Genomic DNA, 20,283 nt, shown 5'->3' with positions numbered 1-20,283 from the left:
GGCCGAGAGCTGCGGAGCCTGGCCTCTCTCGCTGCAAGGTTCGTTCTCGGCCCTACGCTCCCCGCTCGGCCATGGAGCCGGCCCCCGATGCCGCGGAGGCGCACGCGGTGCGCGACGCGCTGGGCCGCTACGAGGCGGCCCTGGAGGGCGCGGTGCGCGCGCTGCACGAGGACATGCAGGGGCTGCAGCGCGGCGTGGAGCGGCGCGTGGCCGATGCGCTGCGCCTGGCCGGCCCGCTGGCGCGCACCGTGGCGGAGCTGCAGCGCGACAACCAGCGGCTGCAGGCGCAGCTCGAGCGCTTGACGCGCCAGGTGGAGGCACTGGGTTTGGCGACCGGGCTGTCCCCCGCGCCCTGCACACCAGGCACGCCCAGCCCTCCGCCGGCGCCAGGCGTCCCGGACCACGCGCCCCGCCTGGGCTCCGCGCGCTTCGCCAGCCACGCCACCTTCTCGATTTCGGGCCGTGGCCAGGTGAGCCTCGGGAGGCGCGGGCGCCGGGGAACTGGGGCTCCGCAGGTGCCGCTGCCGCCCCGCGTGTGTACGTCCGCTGGGCTGGGGGGCTGTGCCTCCACCGGCCGTGAGGACTTGGTGGTGCGAGTCCGGCCCCACTTGGGATTTGGAGAAAGCCGAGAAGCACTATCTTGGCCGGCCTGCGACACTGGTCTCGGGCCCCCTCCCTTCTGGGGAGCCGGGCCTTGTTTGCCCTAAGTTTTGTCTCCCTCTCTCCGCTGTCCCGTGACAATAAGGGCTTTACGCTGAGGTCCGGCCCCTGACCGATCTACACGGCCCGGGGCCCCGCCCGCACGTTGGAATGGTCAGCATCCCCGACTCCCCCACCTCCATTCACGCGCCCCAGCGTTGCCGCTTCACTGAGGCCTGACGGTTAGGTTATTGATTAACCAGGTTGAGAACGCAGGCCCCGTTGGGGGAGGGGAGGACGCAATCTGGTCAGGTGCAGCCCAGCAGGCGTGCTTTGGAACTCGCACTGCAGGGGGCAAATCCCTTACCGTGAAGGGATAGATGGAGAAACCGGCCTTGAGCAGCGTCTAGATTCCTGAGCTCAGTGACTGGCCAGAGGCCCACACCGAGTGGGGGTGGGGCGGAGGCCGGTGTGGACCAGTCACTGCCCTGAGCATGGGGCCTGGGGAGGCCGGTTAGAATGTCCCCATGGGGTGTGCAGTGGCTCTCAGGTGAGATTTTCCACTCTGCATAGACATGTGCTCTTGGGTTGGGTTTCCAGGGTCTGGGTGTGAGTAGTCTGCACCTGCCGCCCCTGCCCCTCGGTCAGTCCAACAGGCACTCAGGTCTCCTGGGGGGCGGGGCTGCACTGCAGGGGGCCAGGGGGTTGGGGATCAGATTAGCCCTTGCCCCTGGAGGTCCCACCCTGGGTGGGAGATGGCCCCAGATAGAGCAGTACCAACAGTACAGGCAGCCAGAACAGATGCGCTCCAAACGCAGTCATCCCTTCCCATGCGTGTCCCAGGAAGGCTTTGAGCTGCAGGCTCGGGGCTTGCTGCTGCTGGTGCGGATGGGGGTGCGGTGGGGGGCTGTGCACGCATCCTCCAGAAGGCTGAAAGGACTCTCTGGCCAGAGGGGAGCCTAGTGGCTGTGAGAGTGGAGGGGCAAGTTGTGAAGGCCCCCTGGATGCTGGGCAAGGGACCTGGGCTTTGTCCCTGGGCCATGAGAGGTCCTCACACATGTGCTGGTGGCAGAGTCCCTGGGTGGCCCAGTGAGCCATATGCAGTGTCTGGAAACACGGATACATTTAATCCTGTCCTATGAGCACGACACACTACATGTTCATCGTGTAAAGTCACCACAGTGAGCTCACATGTGCCCAGTAAACTGTGTCATCCGCCATTTCCGAGGGTTCATTTTAACATGCATGTGCTACTTGTCTGCTCATGGAAGCAGCTGCCCAAGTTTTAACAAAAATACTCCCAGAGCCATATATGTATGAATCTGTATATGTACATGCATACATGTACATATGTGAGAGCATTCTCTCCAGTCATCCAACTTTTTCAGTGGGAGTTGGCCATGGTCACCTGAGGTGAACGAGTCCTCTCAGTTATGGGGTTGTTGGGTGAGGGGCACTGGGCAGGGGAGGGACAGGGTCCTCCTCGTATCTGGCAGCTCCCTCCAGGATGGGTGGCGGGCTGGAGGGTGGCTGGAGACAGGCTAACTTAATTATGATGGTCCAAGGAGAGAGGACGGTCACAGCTGGGGCAGTGGTGGGTGGATGGAAAGCTGGGGTTGCCTTGGAGAGGGATGGAAGAGGGAGAATCAGCAAGGTAGAGAGTCGTTGGACGTTAGTAGAGAGGCAGAGGGAGGCGCTCTGCCTGGGGGACGACTGGGTCACATATCTGGGGGAGATGCTCGGTTCCGTTTGGGTTGTGCTGAGTGTGAGGGGCTGTGGGACACCCTGGGTGAAGCTGTCCCAGAGCAGGTAGAGTCACCCATCTGTTGCACTGAGAGTGGTCAAGGCCGCCAGTTGGGGAGATATCAGGGCAGAGCTGGGAGTTGAAGTCTTCAGTTGTGCAGAAGGAGAAGGTGGCAGGAGCCCTTGGCAGAGGCTCCACCTCCAGCGCTGCCTGTATCCACTGTTTGTCTCGCTGCAGCTTGGCCACAGTGAACCCCGGTGGGGTGGGCAGGCACAGGGCCTCGGGGCTACACACCGCTCTCGGGGCCACACACCATCCTTGTGCATGGAGCTGCCAGGGAGTCAGGAGGCCCTGGAGAGCCCACCCTTAGAAATGGAGAGAGGGGAGCCTTCTCCATTGTTGGGGTTCAGCAGGGAAGCTGCTGCAGCTGGGGGAAGAGGATGGAGACCCGGTTTGGGAGTAGGTTTGGACCTCAGAGAGGCATGGGATGAGGTGGAACAGCAAGCATAGCTGAGGATGGGGTAGGCGATAGCCAGGGTCTCCAGTGCGTCAGAGGCTCTGCAGCCCCCTGAGCCTGGCTCCCTGGGCCTGAGGCATCTTCCCCCCACCTGACTAGGAGCACTGGTGCCCCCTTCTCTCGCAGCCCACCTCTCAGCAGCCCCGGCACAGGCTCCCAGCCAGTTTCTGGCAGTGAGGGGGGCTGTGTGGAACCACCCACAGGCTCCCACTCATGTGCTGTGACCAATGGTGTGTTCCTGGGCACTTGGTCATGAATAGGGAATCAGGCTTCCAGGGCAAGACTGAGCAGGGTCATGGCTGGATACAGGGGCTGCTGCTTTTCTGGCTGGCGCTCTCTCTCTCTCTCTCTCTCTCTCTCTCTCTCTCTCTCTCGTCTCTGTGTCTCTGTCCCAGGGGAGTTCTGGGTGTGAGGGTCGCATTCGCACACTCTGGCCAGTGGTGGCTGTGCTGTGCTGCCCATCTGTAACAGCAATGAGATTGGGAGACCCTTTTGCATCCTGCTGTTTTTTTTTTTTTTTTTTTAAAATATATCTTTTATTGATTTTTTTACAGAGAGGAAGGGAGAGGGATAGAGAGTTAGAAACATCGATGAGAGAGAAACATCGATCAGCTGCCTCCTGCACACTCCCTACTGGGGATGTGCCCGCAACCAAGGTACATGCCCTTGACCGGAATCGAACCTGGGAGCCTTCAGTCCGCAGGCTGACGCTCTATCCACTGAGCCAAACGGTTAGGGCCATCCTGCTGTTTTAAAGTGGGGACTGTAGGGGTTGGAAGTGGGTCATATTCAGCATGTAAATGTGCCCTGAACTCTGGGTACGGAAACCCTGACCTTGCTAGGACCTTGCTCATCAGGCTTACACAGGTCTGATGGGAGCCAGGTAGTGAGGAGACAGAAGAGCAGCCAGGGAGGCGCCAGGACAGGGGAGAGGGCAGGTCAGTGGGGTAGGAGTCACCAGGGAGGACTCCATGCAGGAGGCCTGAGTCCCTGGAGCAGACGGAGCTGGTTTGGGGCATTTGCTGAGGTCTTGAGGGCACCTCCTCCCAATTAGACCTCAGTTTCCTCGTATCTAAACCGGGGGACACTGTCCCAGCCCAGCTGGGCCTCTCGCACTGAGCAGGGTGGGTGATTATAACGGGCATCAGCCCAAACTGCTCACAAAAGTGTCTGTGGAGCCACAGCTGTGACCTGGTGGATGAAGGGAGCCGGCTGGGGGCCTCGGTGGATGGCAGCGGCCCGAGGCCAGGCTGGAGGCCAGGCCACAGTTGTTCCCTGGAAATGCCCTCTCGGCTGAGCTGGAGCCACTGGGTCCCGATGGCCGAGGTGGTGGAGTCCCTTAGGAACCACTGCCAGGAGCGAGGTGTCAGGCCGATCCTGAAAGAAACCAGACTCGCCTTATCTGCCTTCCTTTCCCAGACACACTGTGTGATAAGGGAGTTAAATGCTTTGGGGAGAAGTTTGAGTTGAGTCTTTAAAACCATGGCGTGAACGAGGAGGAGAGGAGGGCAGCCGTGTTAACTGGCTTAGAATGGCGGTTCTGGCCGTCTGGGCTGTGCTGGACATACGCATGGGCTCATGCATAGGCTCCCGTGTCCACACGTGGGCCTGTGTGGGATCACGCAGCACCGAGAGTGCCTGAGATACTGTTCTCGCCCTCACAAAAGTGTTTAAAACGTCCCCAGAGAGAGTGTCTGAAATCAGACTTATCGCATCCCTCCTATGACTCTAACATTTCCAGGCCCGGGCTCCCGCACAGGGAGCCTCCCCCTTTTTTAATAATCCTCACCCAAGGATATTTTTCCCCAGTGATTTTTATTTTTATTTTTAGAAAGAGTGGAGTGGAGGTCGGAGGGAGGGAGGGAGAGAAACATCAATGTGAGAGAGACACATGATTGGTTGCGTCCGCTCCAGCCCTGCTCGGCTCCTTGGCTTAAGGGCTCAGGTCCTGCTGGGGTGCTTACCCCACTCAGGGGTTTCCTCCGCCTCCTCTGATGCAGATGGCTCTCCCTGCCCGAGGTCCTGGGAGACAGGTTTGTCTTGAGTGTCCGCTCTGCCCTCCGAAGGCCGGAGGACTTTTGTGTTTAGAGCCCCGAGTTGGGGTAGGAGACACGAGTCCCAAACCTTGACTCTGCAGGAGCCTTTGGTCCAGGCTTGAAGTTAGGGGTGACCTTCTCCACCCTCGGCTTGAGATGTGGGCAGAGCCCTTTCCCTGGGTGAGGAGTGGCTCCAGTCACAGGGTTGGGGGGCAGCTGCCGTGGGTCCTCCTAGCATGAGTTCGCCCGATCCCTTTTCCCTCCGCTTTGCTGAGACCCCTTGGCAGGAATCCGGCTGGTTCAGAACCACCTTCCTGTCTGGTTGTGACATCTGGTCCCCTGGGGCATCATGGGGTGTGGGCCTGCAACATGCAGGGGCAGGTGGCTATGGCCCCCCTCCTTCCCCCAGTAGAGACCCACCTTCTTGGGAAAATGATTTCATCATCAGCCTGTCCCTTCAAGCCCCTGCCTGGACCTGTGGAACCTGCTGGACCAGAGCAAGGTGGATGAGGGGACATGGAGACCCCAGAGCTGGGTGGAACCTGGAGACAGGTGGGGGCTGGAGTTCAGGAGGGACTGGCTGTTTCTCCACCTCCTGCTGAGCTGGCTTCCAGTTAGCAATGGCGTGGCTCTAGGGGTGCCCTCCCCATGCTAGAATGCCAGGAGATGCACCCCCACCTTCTCTCTTGTTCCTCGGAGTAGTTCTGGCCCCTCCCCTTCTGTCCTCCTGAATCAGAAGTTGAGGGTCACCTTCTCTCCAAGGCCAGGCTCTTGAGTCCTGTCCTCTCTCACTTCCCCAGAGACCCCACCCTGCAGAGGGTCCCCTCATCTTCTGGAGCCTATAAATGGTACCCTACCCCTTCCATCTGAAAGAACCCCTCACACCCCTTTGCTCCTCTCCCCTCAGGGCTAAACTTACTGTGTGGTCTCCGTTTCTCCCCAGCTTCTCCCCCAGGCCATCACCTGTGCCCGGCCCCCACCTCTGATTCAGTCCCTAACCGTCCCAGTGACCTCTTTTTTGCTAAACCCAATGGACGCTTTTTCGAGCTCATCTTGACCTTCTTTTCCTTGACCTCAGGCCACCTTTGGATGCCGCCGACACGCCTGACTTCTTGACACACTTCCACCTGCCTTTCTCAGCATTCTTCTGGTTTTCTTCCTACCTGCCTGCCTGCGCCTTCTCATTCTCAGATGTCTCTCTGCCCCGGAAATGTGGTGCCGCAGCCCTGGCCCCATCAGCCCCAGGCCCTGGATTTGAGACCCCTGCTTCTTCGTTGTTTGTCTGTCCTTCCTCCTTCACACTCAAATACGCAACTACTTCCTGACCTCAACTCCCTGATGCCCAGAGCACCTTACCCAATCACGCCCCAAACTGAAGTTCTTATGTCCCCACCCTTCCTAGCCACATCACTCACACCTGAAGCCTGGGCTTGGCGGAGGAGTGGCGGAGGAGGGGTGTCCTCTCGTCTTTCCACGTCCTCACTCTCCCCAAAGCTCTGAGTCCTTGCCCTTCGCTCTCCCACTGTCCCATCACCCCTCCCCACGTCCCCACCTGGGACTGGTGAGGTGGCTGGCCATCTGGGCTCCCCTTCCATGCAACTCCCTTCCGTCTTCTGAGGGATGTCCCTGAAACACGGAGCTGATAACCTTCAGCTCTTTCTCACGTGTACACCCCCTTTCTGAGCCCTCATCGCCCATCTGTAAAGTGGGGCTGGTAGCACCTACCTGGGAGGGCAGAGCAAGTTGGCATAAGCGGCCTGCCCAGAAAAAGGGCCTGGCACTTGGTAGATCTCAAGTGGCACTTGCATCGCCTACGTCCATATTTCAAACAAACAAACAGACTCAGGGGGCATGACCTTACCCAGGTCACCTGGTGGTTGGCAGCCCAGCCAGGATGCCAGGCACTCCCGCTGGCTCTTGGTCTTGGCGCTCTCTCTGCACCCCTCCCCCACTTCTGCCGTGTGTAGCCAATCAGGCCCCTGTCTCCGGACGTCTGGGTGAATTTGTGACCCTGTATCAATGCAGAGGCCGCAGCAGGAGGGCTCCGGTGCCCATTGTGGGCCCAGGAGAAGCTTATGTATGTCTCTGCATTTCAGCTGCTCCCACACAGGCAGCCAGGCCAGCCTGCCCCGCTGGGATGAGCCGGAGCCACACTCTCCTCACCCAGTCACCTGGTCCAGCCTGGGATAGGGGCGGGGCCATCTTGCACACTCCTTTGGGACCCTCTCCATCTTGACCTTTGTCCCTAGCATTTTGGGGTTCCGAGATGAGGCCTATGGAGGCGGCGTTTGCCTCGCAGGATCCCAGGGGCTCAACAGCTGGGGCTGGGTTTGCCCCAACTTTCTGTGTATCTTTGGCCTGTCATGGTATGTCCCGCGGGCTCGTTCTCTCACATATGAATGTCGTCTGCTCTGCCAGAATCAGGAGGGCTTTGGGGAGCGATTTTGGGAGGGCAGCCGGCCCTGGCTGACTGGGCCTTTGCCGTGTCTGTGTCTCTCCAGAGTGTGGATCATCATGATGAAGCCAGCGAGTCGGAGATGAGAAGGTCCTCCAACCTGTGCGTCATCGAGAACGGGCACCAGCCAGGGGCAGGTAGGGGCGGGCTGCAGAGGGTGGGTAGCTCTGGGGTCAGGGCCTTGGCAGCCATGCATCTGTGCCAGGCCACCCCTTGGCTGGGTGGGGGGACTTGAGCATAAACCCTAACACATGCAGAGGCTGCCAGGAGAGCAGCCTCATTCAGAGAGAAGGAGATTTCAACACAGAGGGAAATGGGAGATCCTGGGAGGGGTGAGCTCTCCTGTTTCTGGAGGAATGTAAGCAGGGGCTGAGGGATTGTCCAGGCCTGAACAGGGTAGAGAGTGGACTGACAGGCCATCTAGTGTTCATTGACCTGGCTGTGAGGGGAAGTTGGACCCGATGTCAACTCTGGTTGGAGCAGTGAAAAGTCCCCATTAGAGGGAGGTCAGGGAGGCTGGAGTGGTCAGGGAGGTCTTCTTGGAGGAGGTGGGGAGAGGGTTCGGGGAGGCTGGAGCCTGAGGTCCCAGTGGATGCCTGGCTGACACTACCATCCCCCTCTTGTCACATGTTGCAGGTCCAGGTGATGGACCCCCTGAGGCCACCCAGACCTTCCGGGCACCAGAGCCCCCCAAGCCTCGCCCCATGAGCCTCTCCTTGGGGCTGCCTCACCAGCCAGTCACGGCCGTCATGCGGGTCTCCGAGAGGTTCTCTGGAGAGACTTCAGCCACAGCTCTCTCGCCCACGTCTGCTGCCATCCTGGGGGGCCTCAGCTCAAGCCCCAGTGAGGCCACCACACCCTGGACTCTAAGTCCCAGTGGTAGGAGCAGGGGAGACCCCAACTCTGGTCTGGGAGGGTGGGCAGGGGCTGGGGGTTGTTTAGCCACAGACTCAGAAAATCTGGGGTCAAGGCCCAGCTCCCCTGCCTGACACTCCCTTCTTTAGCCCATCTGCACCCTCCATCCTTCCCAGAATCCTCTCCCAGAGCGGCCATGAAAGAGCAGCGTCCTTGGCAGGTGATCACCATGGCTTTTCTTACAGGTTGAGGCTGTGGTTAGAAGGCGGCCTTTCACCCTGCACATTTTGGCATAGTCCCCTCCAGGCCTGACTTGGGTCTGTGGTCAGGCCTCAGTGGTAGACCTGGGGTGGGACCGTATGGGCCTCCAAAGTGAGGGTTCGCTGGATGCATAGCACGGGCGGCCCTGGGCCCTTTAAAGACCTTTTATGTCATTGCTCTATGTCCCCAACCTCCTTTCTTCACCACTGTTGGCTGAGGTGGGGCCAGCTTAGCTCAGGGGTCTTACGTGTCCACGGAGTGACGCTGGGTAAACAGTGCAGGGCCAGGTCAGACGAGGGAGGCAGGCGGGAGGGGGCCCTCCATGAGACCAGGGTTTGTTGTTTCTCTCCCTCCCTTTGTCCCGCAGAGAAGAATTCTTCTCTCCCACGGCCCTTGTTGGGCTCTGGCTATGGGGCAGTGACAGCAGGCAGGAGCAATGACAGGTGAGTCGGGGCCCGTGTTCCTGGTGTGTGTGGGGGGTCATCGCTCCCTAGGTGTCATCTGGGCTTTGCCTTGGACCCAGGGTGCCCAGGCCACCTGCAGGGAGCTCCCTGTGCTGACTCCAGGGGAGGGCACCCTCCTGGGCTTGTGGCATCCAGAGAACTGAGGCAGCCGGGATGCTGGGTCGGGTCAGAGCAGGGAAAGGGAGGCAGTGGCGTTTGGTGGAGAGTTTTGTTTAGAGAAATATGGCTGCAGGCCGGTTTTTCTACGGACCCTTCAAGGCAAGTCTGTTGAAAGGTTGGAGGGGTGTCTCCATTCCCCTGGAGGAAGGAGGGTGGAAGGATCTCCACTCTCCTCTTTATCCATCCAACCTGGCCAGGGTCCCTCAGAGCCGGCTGCTGCCTGCCCCTGGCCTGGGAAGGTACCTGGAGAGGCCCTAGGCCAGTGATGGCGAACCTATGACACGCGTGTCAGCCCTGACACGCATAGCCATTTCTGATGACACGCGGCCGCATCCTGAGGATGAAACATTTGCGACTAGAGTCTTGGAGTTAGTTTCTTCCTCAAAATAACACACTACCCGAGTTATGCTCAGTTTTTTGGCGAAGTTTGACACACCAAGCTCAAAAGGTTGGCCATCACTGCCCTAGGCTGTGATACAGGCCTCCTCCTGCCTGCCCTGGGGGGGCCCTGTGTTCCCCCAGGCCGGCTGGACTGTGATTGGAGATGGGGATGGGGGACTGGCTTGGCTTTCCTTTTTCTTTTAATAATGAAAGAATTGTGACTTTCTGGCAAACTGTTCCAGGGGGAAAACAAAAGGGGGTCTTATCTAGTGGTGGTGGAGGAGGGGAGTCTGGTTCTGGCGGGACTGGTTCTGAGTGCACCTCCTGCCTGAAAGGGTGTCCCCTGCCTGCCTTGGGCATTGACACCCTCACCCAGTGAGGGGCCCTTCTCCCTCCTGCTTCAGACAGAAAACCTGCCTAACCGGTCGGTCCCGGAGCAGGTGGCGCTTGCCTCCTCCTGCCTGCCACCAAGCCCCCGTGTCTGCCTCAGCTCACACTCAGGGGGAGGAGGAGCCCGGGCCTGGGTGGGTGGGTGACGGCTGGTGATGGGAGCTAGTGATGGTGTGAGGCAATGATGACTCGTGGTTCTCTCCTCAGCCCCCCTCTGGTGACGCCGCCCCAGTCGCCCCCATCCCCGCAGCCGCCAGCCACCACTCAGGCCCATCGCCGGGAGCTGGTGAGGTCGCAGACGCTGCCCCGGACCTCCAGCGCGCAGGCCCGGAAGGCTTTGTTTGAGAAGTGGGAGCAGGATACAGTGGGCAAGTACGGGCACTAGTCCTCAGACCAGGCTGGGCCCCCAGAGTAGGCCCAGACCCCGATTGGCACAGGCAGGACTGTGGCCCTGAGCTGTTCCCCGGGGTCCTTCCCTAAGGTGTGACCTCTTGGGTAAGACACAAGGTCAGGGTCGGGCCACAGGTGGGCTGGGAGCCAGGCAAGGCCTGATGAGAGTCCTCCTCTCTGCCCAGTTCCCAGGGGGGCCCCCGGGCTGCCCGCACGCCCAAGTTCCTTGTGAGTCGTAGTCCCTTTGGTTTCTGTGAGAGACCAGAAGGCCAGGAGGGCAGTCCATTGGGATTCCCAGCAGGAGCTGGGAGGTGACACCCAGGACCCAAGTGCCCCTGGTCTGCCGTCATGCTTCGAACCCTCCTGTTAGAGACGGGACCCACCCTTGCACACTTACCGGGCCCTCCTGTCAGTGCGGGGTAGTGACACCTGCTGCTTGCAGCGGGCAGCCCCGGCCTGTGACAACCACAGGACCCCAGTGCTGGCTCCTGAGGCTCCGACTCTAGTGAGGGAGACAGACCCAGGGAGGGGGTGTCCCCAGGGCCAGACAACCCCATCTCGGCTGTTAGGGGGTGTCCTTGGGTCCAGAAGAGGCAACCGTCCTAGGTTAGGAAAGAGCCATCAGCACGGGTGGCCTCAGAGGGAGGCTCAGAAGGAGGGGTTCCCAGGGGCACCTGGAGGCTGGGAGGGGGGACGGTCCTCCCGGATACCATCAAGGGCGGCTGTGTAGCTGGTACGCAGGGCTCACGCCTGGACGTGGACGGGGGTGAGGAAGGCTATGTACTGACAGAGCGCCTCCCTGGGTGAGCAGAGCAGGTGGGGCCACCTTCCCGGCCCTGTGGGAATGAATGGCTGGGGACTCCCCTGCTTCTCGGTGGAAATGGCAGCTGCGGGGCGGCCCCCACGGCAGGCCTGCACTCTCTCCACAGGGGCAAAGGCGAGGCCCGGGCCAAGCTGAAGCGGTCCCAGAGCTTCGGGGTGGCCAGCGCCAGTAGCATCAAGCAGATCCTGCTCGAGTGGTGTCGCAACAAGACTCTGGGCTACCAGGTGAGCCCAGGTCCCACCCTGGCCCCTGGGGCCCCGGCCGGGGGCTTGACTAAGCATCACCCTTGGCTTTTGTTTTCCTGGCCAGGGTAAGAACCCAGTGGGGGTGGGGGGGTAGGAGCTAGAGAAATTGTGCCTCCTCAGTCAGTCCCTAGCAGATCCCAGGAGTCCTGTGTCTGGACCCGCGTAGATTGGTGTGTAGATTGGTCTAGTGCCCCCTGTGGCGTGAGGTCCGGTGACTGGAGCTGGTGGCTGTGGCTGAGCTGAGTGGATGCTGGCCCTCGAGGAGGGGCTGGAGAACCTGCCGTGGGATTGCATTGGGCAGGGAGCGGAGGTGGGGTCACACCCCCTCACCTGCCGGCATGGACCTCGCCTTGCTCGCAGCACGTGGACCTGCAGAACTTCTCCTCCAGCTGGAGTGACGGGATGGCCTTCTGCGCCCTGGTGCATTCTTTCTTCCCCGACGCCTTCGACTACAGCGCCCTGAGCCCCACGCAGCGGCAGAAGAACTTCGAGCTGGCCTTCACCATGGCCGAGTGAGTAGATGGCAGTCCCACTGGCTCCCAGCCCGGCCCAGGCCCGGAGCCCGACTACTGCATGGGTGGAGGAGCGAAGGGGCCGGCAGAATATGGGGCAGCCGACGCGGAGCCGAGGACCTTGAGGCCTTCCAGTCTGCTCTCCCCTGATGGGGAGACTGAGTCCTGGAGGTGGGGATCTGCCTGGGTCCCCCCAGTACTTGGTCTTGGAGCCGGGCTCTCTTCTTGGCGCACCTGCCCTTTTTGCTGGGTGGCTGGCCTCTGGCGGACGGTCTGGGAGACGGGGCATGATGGGCAGTGGGATGACTGAGTCTGCCCTCGCGGGGCTGGTGGAAGGATGCAGCTGCCCGGGCGACCCACAGCTGTGGTGGATCAGCAGGAAATTCAGTAATATCTGCCTGGGGGACATTTAAAAAACGTCTCCAATAAGTAGATGTTGCTTCCCTACACATTATTCTAGTGTTTCATATAACACTGTCTACCTTCTCCTTACCCACTTATAGGGAGAAGGGTGGGTGGGGGCAATTCTGGGGTCAGGAGGCGCTTGGGAAGCCAGTGGAGGTTTGGTTATTGTCGGAGGGCAGCCCCAGAGCATCAGGAGCAGGCGAAGCGGGAGGTGTCTGCCAGGGTTCTGCGGGGGTGCGTGCACACTGAGTCGGTGAGGGACTCCTCACGGGGCGTGGGCGGGAGGGAGGGAAGGAGGGAGCCAGGTGCCATGCAGGGCCCTCGGCTAGTCAGCCTGAAGTGATGGGAGCCGGGGAGCATAGCTGTGCAGAGGGCTGGCTGATAGGAGCTGCGCTTGGGGACGTGGCTCTGACCAGCTCACAGTGACCTGGCAGGGAGGGAGTTGGGGGGATGAACCCTCTGCCCTCGCTCTCCTCCTGCCCGCCACGCCAGGGCTGCTTCTTGGCTGAGCACAGGCGGAGGGCAGGGGGGCCACTGCTGCCTCCATTGAGGCCTGGAGCAGCACCCGGCACAGATGAGCGTGCTCGGGGCCGCCTGGTGCTAAGCCGGGTGGCGTTAAGGGGAGGAAGGCCTCCCAGAGCGCAGTTTCCTGGAGGGAACGTTCTCATTCCCGCCTGCCCAGCCGCCCACCTGCCTTTGTGCCGGTGGCTCACGCCTCTGCTTCGGGGTCTGAGCCGCGGGCCCATGTCTAGGAGGTGCTCTCCTGTGCTTGTCGAGTTGGAGGAGCCCTCACCCCAAGCCTCCTCACTCCATTCCCGGCCTACCCTTCCGGCCCCCACACCCACCGAAGCCTGGCCAGGGAAGGAGTCGGAGCCGGCAGGTGACGGGACCCGCCTTTGGTACTGAAGGGCTCGCCTCGAGCGGAGGCAGCGGCCCCGCTCTCCGAGCAGCAGCTCTGGCCCTGGGGGCCGAGTGGAGACCTGGCTCCCTGCTGCTGGCCCGAGTTGTTGGAACATGAGTATTGCCCCTGTTGTGTTGTCTCGGATGACGCGCTTGGACTCTCGGCCCCCTCGGGGTCATAAGAACTCCTTGTATACTTTAAAAGCCTTCTCTTTCTTGGCTGCTTGGGATTAGCTGTCATCCTAATTGCAGAAACAGCTTCGGATGGAGTGTGTTATGCAACTGGAGCCAGACCATGGTGAGGTAGAGCCAAGTGCACGAGGTTGGGGAGGGGCGCCTCCGCGGGATGAGGCCCAGCTGCCTGGAGCCCAGCAACTGGGCCTTCAGAAATCAGGCTGTCAGAGTCTGCAGGGCCGAGTTCTCCATCAAGTCCAGTGGGCCAGGCGGTGCCAGCTCCTGCCCTGGCTGCCTTGGTTCCCCTCAGCCCTGGGCCTGTGGCAAGGAGAGAGAGGCCCTGGGCCATGGGGTGGCGGCCCTGCACCCCGGCTCGCAGGGAGCACAGCTTCCCTTGGCAGCCAGAGCCGGAGCGCTTGGTGGCTGTGCTTTCCCAGCATGAGGTTTGAGCGGGCAGCCTCCAGACTCCAAACAGATGTCCCCAGCCTGGGGGAGCAGTGGCGGAGGCTGCTCCAGGGTTTGTCTCCCTCCTCCCCAGAGCAGACAGTGGGGGTAAGAGACTTGGCCCTGCCTCCCTGCAGCCCGAGTCTGTTCCTGGCTGGGGACGGGAGGATGGTCTGCCAGGCCCCTGAAATGCATTCTTGTTTTTCTGCTGACTCGAGGGGGCCAGCCTGTCTGTGTGGGGAGCTTGCTCAGAGTCTGGGAAGGTGCCTCCCCTCGTGAGTCATCCAGATTATCTCGAAGGTACTTACTGGAGAGGGCTTGGAAGGTGGGCCTGGCTGTCCGAGGCGCTGGGGAGGACAGCAGCTTGGTCACCCCGTGTCCTGGCTGGTTAGAGGAGATGGAGAGAAAGCACAGGGACACCTGCTCGGAGATCCCATCCACCAGTGTCTTACCCCGTATTCCTGAGGTTCGACACCAAAGCCAAGCAGACGTGCGGGGCTGCCGGAAGCCGCCAAGAGCCGGACCGGCAGTGGGACGGAGCTGAGGAAGGCGGTTTAGGAGCGGGCCGTGTGGGGGGAGAGGAGCCTGGGCTCTGATGAAGTGACAGCCTTTGGAAGGGCAAAGAGGACAGGAGTGGGGCCTCCCAACAGTGGGTCCACCTCACATCAGGAAGGAAAAGTTTCCAGATCCTTCTGTGGGCAAGTTCCTTAAAAGCACAGAGACCCATCCAGCCGGTGTGGCTTAGTGGTTGACTGTTGACCTATGAACCACGAGGTCAAGGTTCGATTCCTAGTCAAGGCACATGCCCGGGTCGCGGGCTGGATCCCCCGTAGGGAGTGTGCAGGAGGCAGCCGATCGATGATTCTCTCCCAGCACTGGTGTTTCTATCTCTCTCTCTCTCCCTCTCCCTTCCTCTCTGAAATCAATAAAAATACATATATTTTTAAAAAGCACAGAGGTGCATCAGGGCCTGTGGAGTAAAAGTGGCTTGTGCTTCTCTCCCCCCCCCTCCCCCCCCAATAATTTACAGTCCCAGAGATTCCTCGTGGCCTAATCTGTGTGAACGGATGCGGTGTTGACAGCAAGATGAGCTCTTTCTGTCGGACAGGTGTTCGGGACTTGGAAAGCGGAGGGCCAGCCCCTTTTATGGGTACTTGACCCTCTGCACCCTTTCCCCCTCCTCTCCCATGGAGCCAGACATGCGGCCCGAGGCTCCCACTTGCCCTGCGGGGAATGTGCCCCGCTCTCGGGTTACTCGGAGCAGAAGGGGCTTCCAGGCTATTTGTAGTGTCCATGTGTCTCTGCCTAAAACCAGATAGGAGGCTGCAGCCCGAGCTCTGGCATCCTGGTCTTAGAGAAGCTTAAATAAGTAAAAATAACCCCTCCGGCCCTCCCCCATCTCCCTCCCGGGCCAGCCCTGTGGTGGCTGAAGACCACGGTGGACTGGAGCAGGAGAAGGCCCTGCTGAACCTCTCCTAACCCCCACCGAGGTGGGGCCCGGTAAACCCATTGAACACGGCTGGTACCCAGACGTGATCGCTGGTTCTGGCTGTGCGGGGACATTGGAAGTGATTTGTATTCTCTCCTTTGGACTGTTCCATGTTGTTTAAATTATTTTAAACAAGTTTGTATCATTTATACAAAATTTAAATTTTATTTAAAATGGAAGGTAAGGCCTCTAATATTGGAGACTTAAACATTTTTGTAAACGTCGCTGATGATCACTTTTCTCATCTCCTGTCTCATAAACTGTGTCCTCAGCTTCCGGCAATCTCGTCATTACTATTGTGGTGGGTCACCTGGGGTGGGGGACGGGGGGATGTGGCCCAGTCCCCTCGTTGTTTGCTGGGGAAGCCAGCACCCTGCCCACTGCCTCCTGCCTGGGTAGGAGAGGGTAAGGCCAAGGGTGAGGCCTTAGCGCCAGTCCCGACTGCCACGCTGATTTCAGAGACTCGCTGCCTGGGCAGGGATGTCATTGCTCTGAGGGTCAGCGCTCCCGCTAGAATAGAGAAGGGATCAGCTCGCCCTCTCCGCACAGGTTGGACGACACCTGGCATGTGCTAGCGGTTCTGCATGTGCTCCATGAGGGGACAAGAAATCAGAACAAGCTCAACAGACAGGGCCCAGTGAAGGGAGCAGTGAAGGAACCACAATATTTAGTTTAAGGGGAAGACATGGATATGAAAATTGTCTTCCAACAGGGCTCCTTTGTGGGGAGGGGGGGAGGGAATCTTTAACCTGAGAATAGCCTGTGAGAACAATAGGTGTAAAGAGTCAAGAGGGGAAAGGGTGCCCAGCCAGTGTGGCTCAGGGGTTGAGCATCGACCTATGAACCAGGAGGTCACGGTTTGATTGTCCGTCAGGGCGCATGTCCAGGTTGCGGGCTTGATCCCCAGTGTGGGGTGTGCAGGAGGCAGCCAATCAGTGATTCTCTCTCATCGTTAATATTTCTATCTCCCTCTCCCTTCCTCTCCGAAATCAATGAGAATATATCTGAGAAAAAAAAGGGGGGCGGGAAAGAGTTTGAGAAACTAAGGGAAACCTCTCCTGGCAGTGCCACCTGTAGAGGGATCCGAACTGTCCTCCGAGGATTCGAGGGCCCCTTCCCTGGACCTGGCGGTGAGCGTGCCAGGCAGGGCCTTCAGAGGGACGGTTGGTGCTTCTGATGGGAGTGTTTGGAGGATGGCATTTCAGTTCTCTTCCACGGCCGAGGTTCTGGGTTCTAATGCTGCCCACATTTAACAGGGGACGCTGAGGCCACGCTGTTGGTGGCGATGCCCTGGGCACACATGCGGAGCCTGCTCACACACACCTGAGGTCCTCTGGCAGCAGCCCCGGGAGGGAGGGGGGAAGGGAGGTGCTCTCCTGGGCTGCAGGTGAGGAGGGGGGCGCCAGATGCTACGTGATAGCTCAGGAAGGTGAACTCAGGTCCCCGGGAACCCTCAGGAGAACTCCGATTTTCAGACCTTGACCGTGGACAAAGCACCTTTGCATGCCTGCCCTTGTCAGAGCGCCGACTTTCCTGACACCGAGCCCTGTCTGGCCCGACCTGGGGAGCAAGGGTGCCCGCTCATTGGGCCAAACCGCTCGCCACCCCACAAAGCTGTTGGATTCTCTTACAGGCTGCCCGCTCCAGACCGAGGGGGGAGGCGGCAATGGGATCTGGGACAGATGTCTCCATTTCGCCTTGACATTTGGTTTCTGATAGGAGGCCTGGCGTCAGGCCAGCACCACGAAGCAGGGCCCTGTGCTAATGTCATGGGCCTTGTCTTTGGAGCCCGCAAGCCCAGGGTCGGTGGGGACTAGTAGAAAGTGCTGCGTGAGCCATGGGAGCGGGGTCACAGCTCTGGGGTACAAGGCACACGAAGGCACACAACCTCCCAAAAAGGAGCAGGGGGGAGCCCACTGGGAGGGGGAGCAGAGGCAGGAGGGTGATTTTCTGCTGTTTGTTGAGCTCTTTCCATGTGCCAGACACTGTTCCATCTTGTGTGCATGGATTAGCTCATTAATCCTCACACCACCCTGTGAAGTGGCTGTTATTCCAGATGGGGAAACTGAGGTGCGGAGAATTTAAGTCTCTTGCCCACAGTCCTATGGCTAGTAAGGATGGAGGTGGGATGGGAACCCTGATGGCCATGCACTTAGTGATGTGAGTGAGAAAGACTGGGGACCCCTGGAACTACCGAAGTGCACACAGCTGTTGAAGGAAGGACACTGATGATTCGACCAAGTGCATCTGTCTTTGCCCTTTTGGGTCTGCCTGGTACCGCCAGGCCAGCCGCATCTGGTGCCCAGGGGAAGCGTTGCTCGGCATTCCAGAGGACGCCATTTAAACACTCAGTGCTGCCCTAGCCGGTTTGGCTCAGTGGATAGAGCGTCGGCCTGCGGACTGAAGGGTCCCAGGTTCCATTCGGTCAAGGGCATGTACCTTGGTTGCAGGCACATCCCCAGTAGGCGGTGTGCAGGAGGCAGCTGATTGATGTTTCTCTCTCATTGATGTTTCTAACTCTCTATCCCTCTCCCTTCCTCTCTGTAAAAAATCAATAAAATATATTTTTTTAAAAAGATTCAGTGCTGAGGTGCACAATGCGACGTTCCTGAACTATGGATTCTCACTGTCCTACCTCCATGGAGCCGAGGCCTTCAGCCGCCTCCCAGCTGGGATGGCGGAGGGGACAGCTTCCGTTACAGCCCAGCGGAAGGCGCCAGTTCCCACACGCATCTGTGCCAGTGGCCAAAATTAAACCAGTGTCTCCCATTGCATGAGGCACAGGGCCTGGGGGGAGGGGAGGCAAGGTGATGTTAGGCCATGTTTTAAACTTGGAGTTGTAACCCATCAGTAGGTAGTAAACTCAATGTAGTGGCTCATAACCAGCATTAAAAAAAAAAAAAAGAGGTGGGGGAGAAATAAAGATGAAATATTATGGAGAAAATGTGGGTAGTACGGTATTTTTGTGAAATGTTATTTCCACATATATGTGTGTGCTGAATCATGATGAAAAATCTCTCTCTAACCTTGGGTCACGGTAAGAATAAGTTTAGAATCACTGTTTCGGGAGGCCTGGGGTAAATTTGTTTTTACTTTGTTCTTTCGACAGCAGGTCCTCGAATAATGTTTCATTCAACGTTGTTGTTTGGTTATAACGTTGATGAGATGGTGTAGAGCAAGCATGTCAAACTCGCGGCCCGCGGGCCTCGAATGCGGCCCTCGAGTTTGACATGCTCGGGGAGGGACTCCTGTTTATAGCAGTTAGCCTTTGGTAAAATTGGTTTCGTTATACATCCTTTTGCTAAAGTTGCAGAACCTGTCCGCATGGTTAAATAAGGACGTTCCCTGCATTTATTTTTATAGTGTATGCTGATTTTCCATAGACTGCTGAGATACAGTGACTTTTTTTTTTAAAGTTAAATTTAGTGAAATTTAATTTGACCGAAAATTGATGTAAGTCTACTTAAGTGAGAATCTGAGTTGCATGGGTGCTTCCCGAATGTGGGAGTTGGGGAAACACCTGCGTTAGACGGAAGTGACTGCACAGGTTCTCCCGAGGGGGTCGGAATTCTCTGGGGAGCCTGCCGCTCCAGGCTGAGTTCCGCTCTCCTGCGGGGCTGACCGCGGGGGGGGGCGGGCGGCTGTCGAGGACCGAGGACCTGCGTTCTGATGGGGCTTCTGTGTTTCAGGAACCTGGCCAACTGCGAGCGCCTGATCGAGGTGGAGGACATGATGGTGATGGGCCGCAAGCCGGACCCCATGTGTGTCTTCACTTACGTCCAGTCGCTGTACAACCACCTGCGTCGCTTTGAATGAAGCCCCGTGGGCCTGGAGCGCCGCATCGCAACCCCAGGAGGAGCCCGCGGGGCGCTTATGCCCCCCGGAGCCGGGGCGGCGAGAAGCCGCGTCCTGGTGTGTGACCGCGCCCGTCCGCCCGCCCAGCTGTGTTACTGATTAAAGCGCCCTGAGCCTGCTCCGACTGCGTTGATCACAGCCAGGGGCTTGAAGGAAAAGGGAAAATTACCAGAGAGAGAGAAATTGGTGCTAATTATCTTCCTTAAAAAAAAAAAAAATGCTTGTCCGTAGATCCCCGAATGCTAAATCACACGTTTCCCTCTGGTGAGTCTGATCCATTGGTTTCACAGGGTTACATTGATTACCAAGTATTTTTTTTTTTTATCAAAACACCCAGAGTTTTTTACTTCCTCACACTATTGTAGTTTCCTTTCCTCCCTCCCTCCCTCTGGGCCACGGCCAGGAAACAGAGAGGCCGCCTAATCAGCAGCCTGACAAAGAAGACCGAAGTCTTGGGAAGAAAGAGTTTAATCACTCCCAGGTCCTGGGCTACAGATGACCTTCAAGTCACCTCGGCTCTCTGGGGAGATGGGAAGGCCCTTGCCCGGTCCCAGAGGCTCTTGTCCTTCCCTGGAGGCCCCACAAGTGTTTGGCTAAGAATAGGCTGTCCTGCAGTTAACACTTTGGGGATGGACAGGCCCTTGGTGTAGAGAGGTAGTTTTTATTCACAGCTTTTTTTTTTTAGAGGATTTGCTGCAGATATTTATAAAAAATAACTCCATCTGTACCACTGACCGTTTGTACATAAAAGATGTGTCGAACTTCCCTTGGGGTTGGTTCTTTCTTTTGGGAGATGTGGGGCCCATGACTAGGAGGTTCGGCACACGGCCCAGAGGGGAATCGACTGACATGACCCCTTTACTGTTTCTGTGCCTGAATCACTCGCCAAGAGGTTGGAAGTCCCATTGGCTCATCTCAGCTGTGGAAGGAGCGAGGACAGAGCACGCCCCTTGTGGATCCGTGTTGGCTGACATGCCTGTGATAAGCAGGGGTCCACCACGGCAGGTTCTGGGGTGGACCCACCCGCGGAGGAAGCCCATCCAGGAATACTGCGCTAATTTTCACAGCTGTTTGGCGGCAGGCTTGTTAAACTTAAGAAAAATATTTTTATTGATTTCAGAGAGGAAGGGAGAGGGAGAGAGAGA

General features: G+C 58.6%; 1 protein-coding gene across 1 annotated transcript; it reads left to right on the top strand.

Moving 5' to 3' along the window:
* Positions 1-14: 14 nt before the first annotated feature.
* SMTNL2 (smoothelin like 2) lies at positions 15-19,903 on the top strand. The gene is made up of 8 exons (XM_008156747.3): positions 15-470; positions 7,438-7,528; positions 8,028-8,270; positions 8,875-8,950; positions 10,109-10,273; positions 11,221-11,338; positions 11,720-11,871; positions 18,973-19,903. Exons 1-8 carry the CDS (start codon positions 72-74, stop codon positions 19,097-19,099), a joined length of 1,371 nt encoding a protein of 456 aa, XP_008154969.2. The 5' UTR covers positions 15-71; the 3' UTR covers positions 19,100-19,903.
* The last annotated feature ends 380 nt before the right edge of the window (positions 19,904-20,283 follow it).

The sequence above is a fragment of the Eptesicus fuscus genome, chromosome 20 (genome assembly GCF_027574615.1).
Source record: "Eptesicus fuscus isolate TK198812 chromosome 20, DD_ASM_mEF_20220401, whole genome shotgun sequence".
NCBI classification, from domain to species: Eukaryota; Metazoa; Chordata; class Mammalia; order Chiroptera; family Vespertilionidae; genus Eptesicus; species Eptesicus fuscus.
The sequence above is the reverse complement of the archived record's forward strand: the minus strand, read 5'-3'. Positions and strand labels throughout refer to the sequence as shown.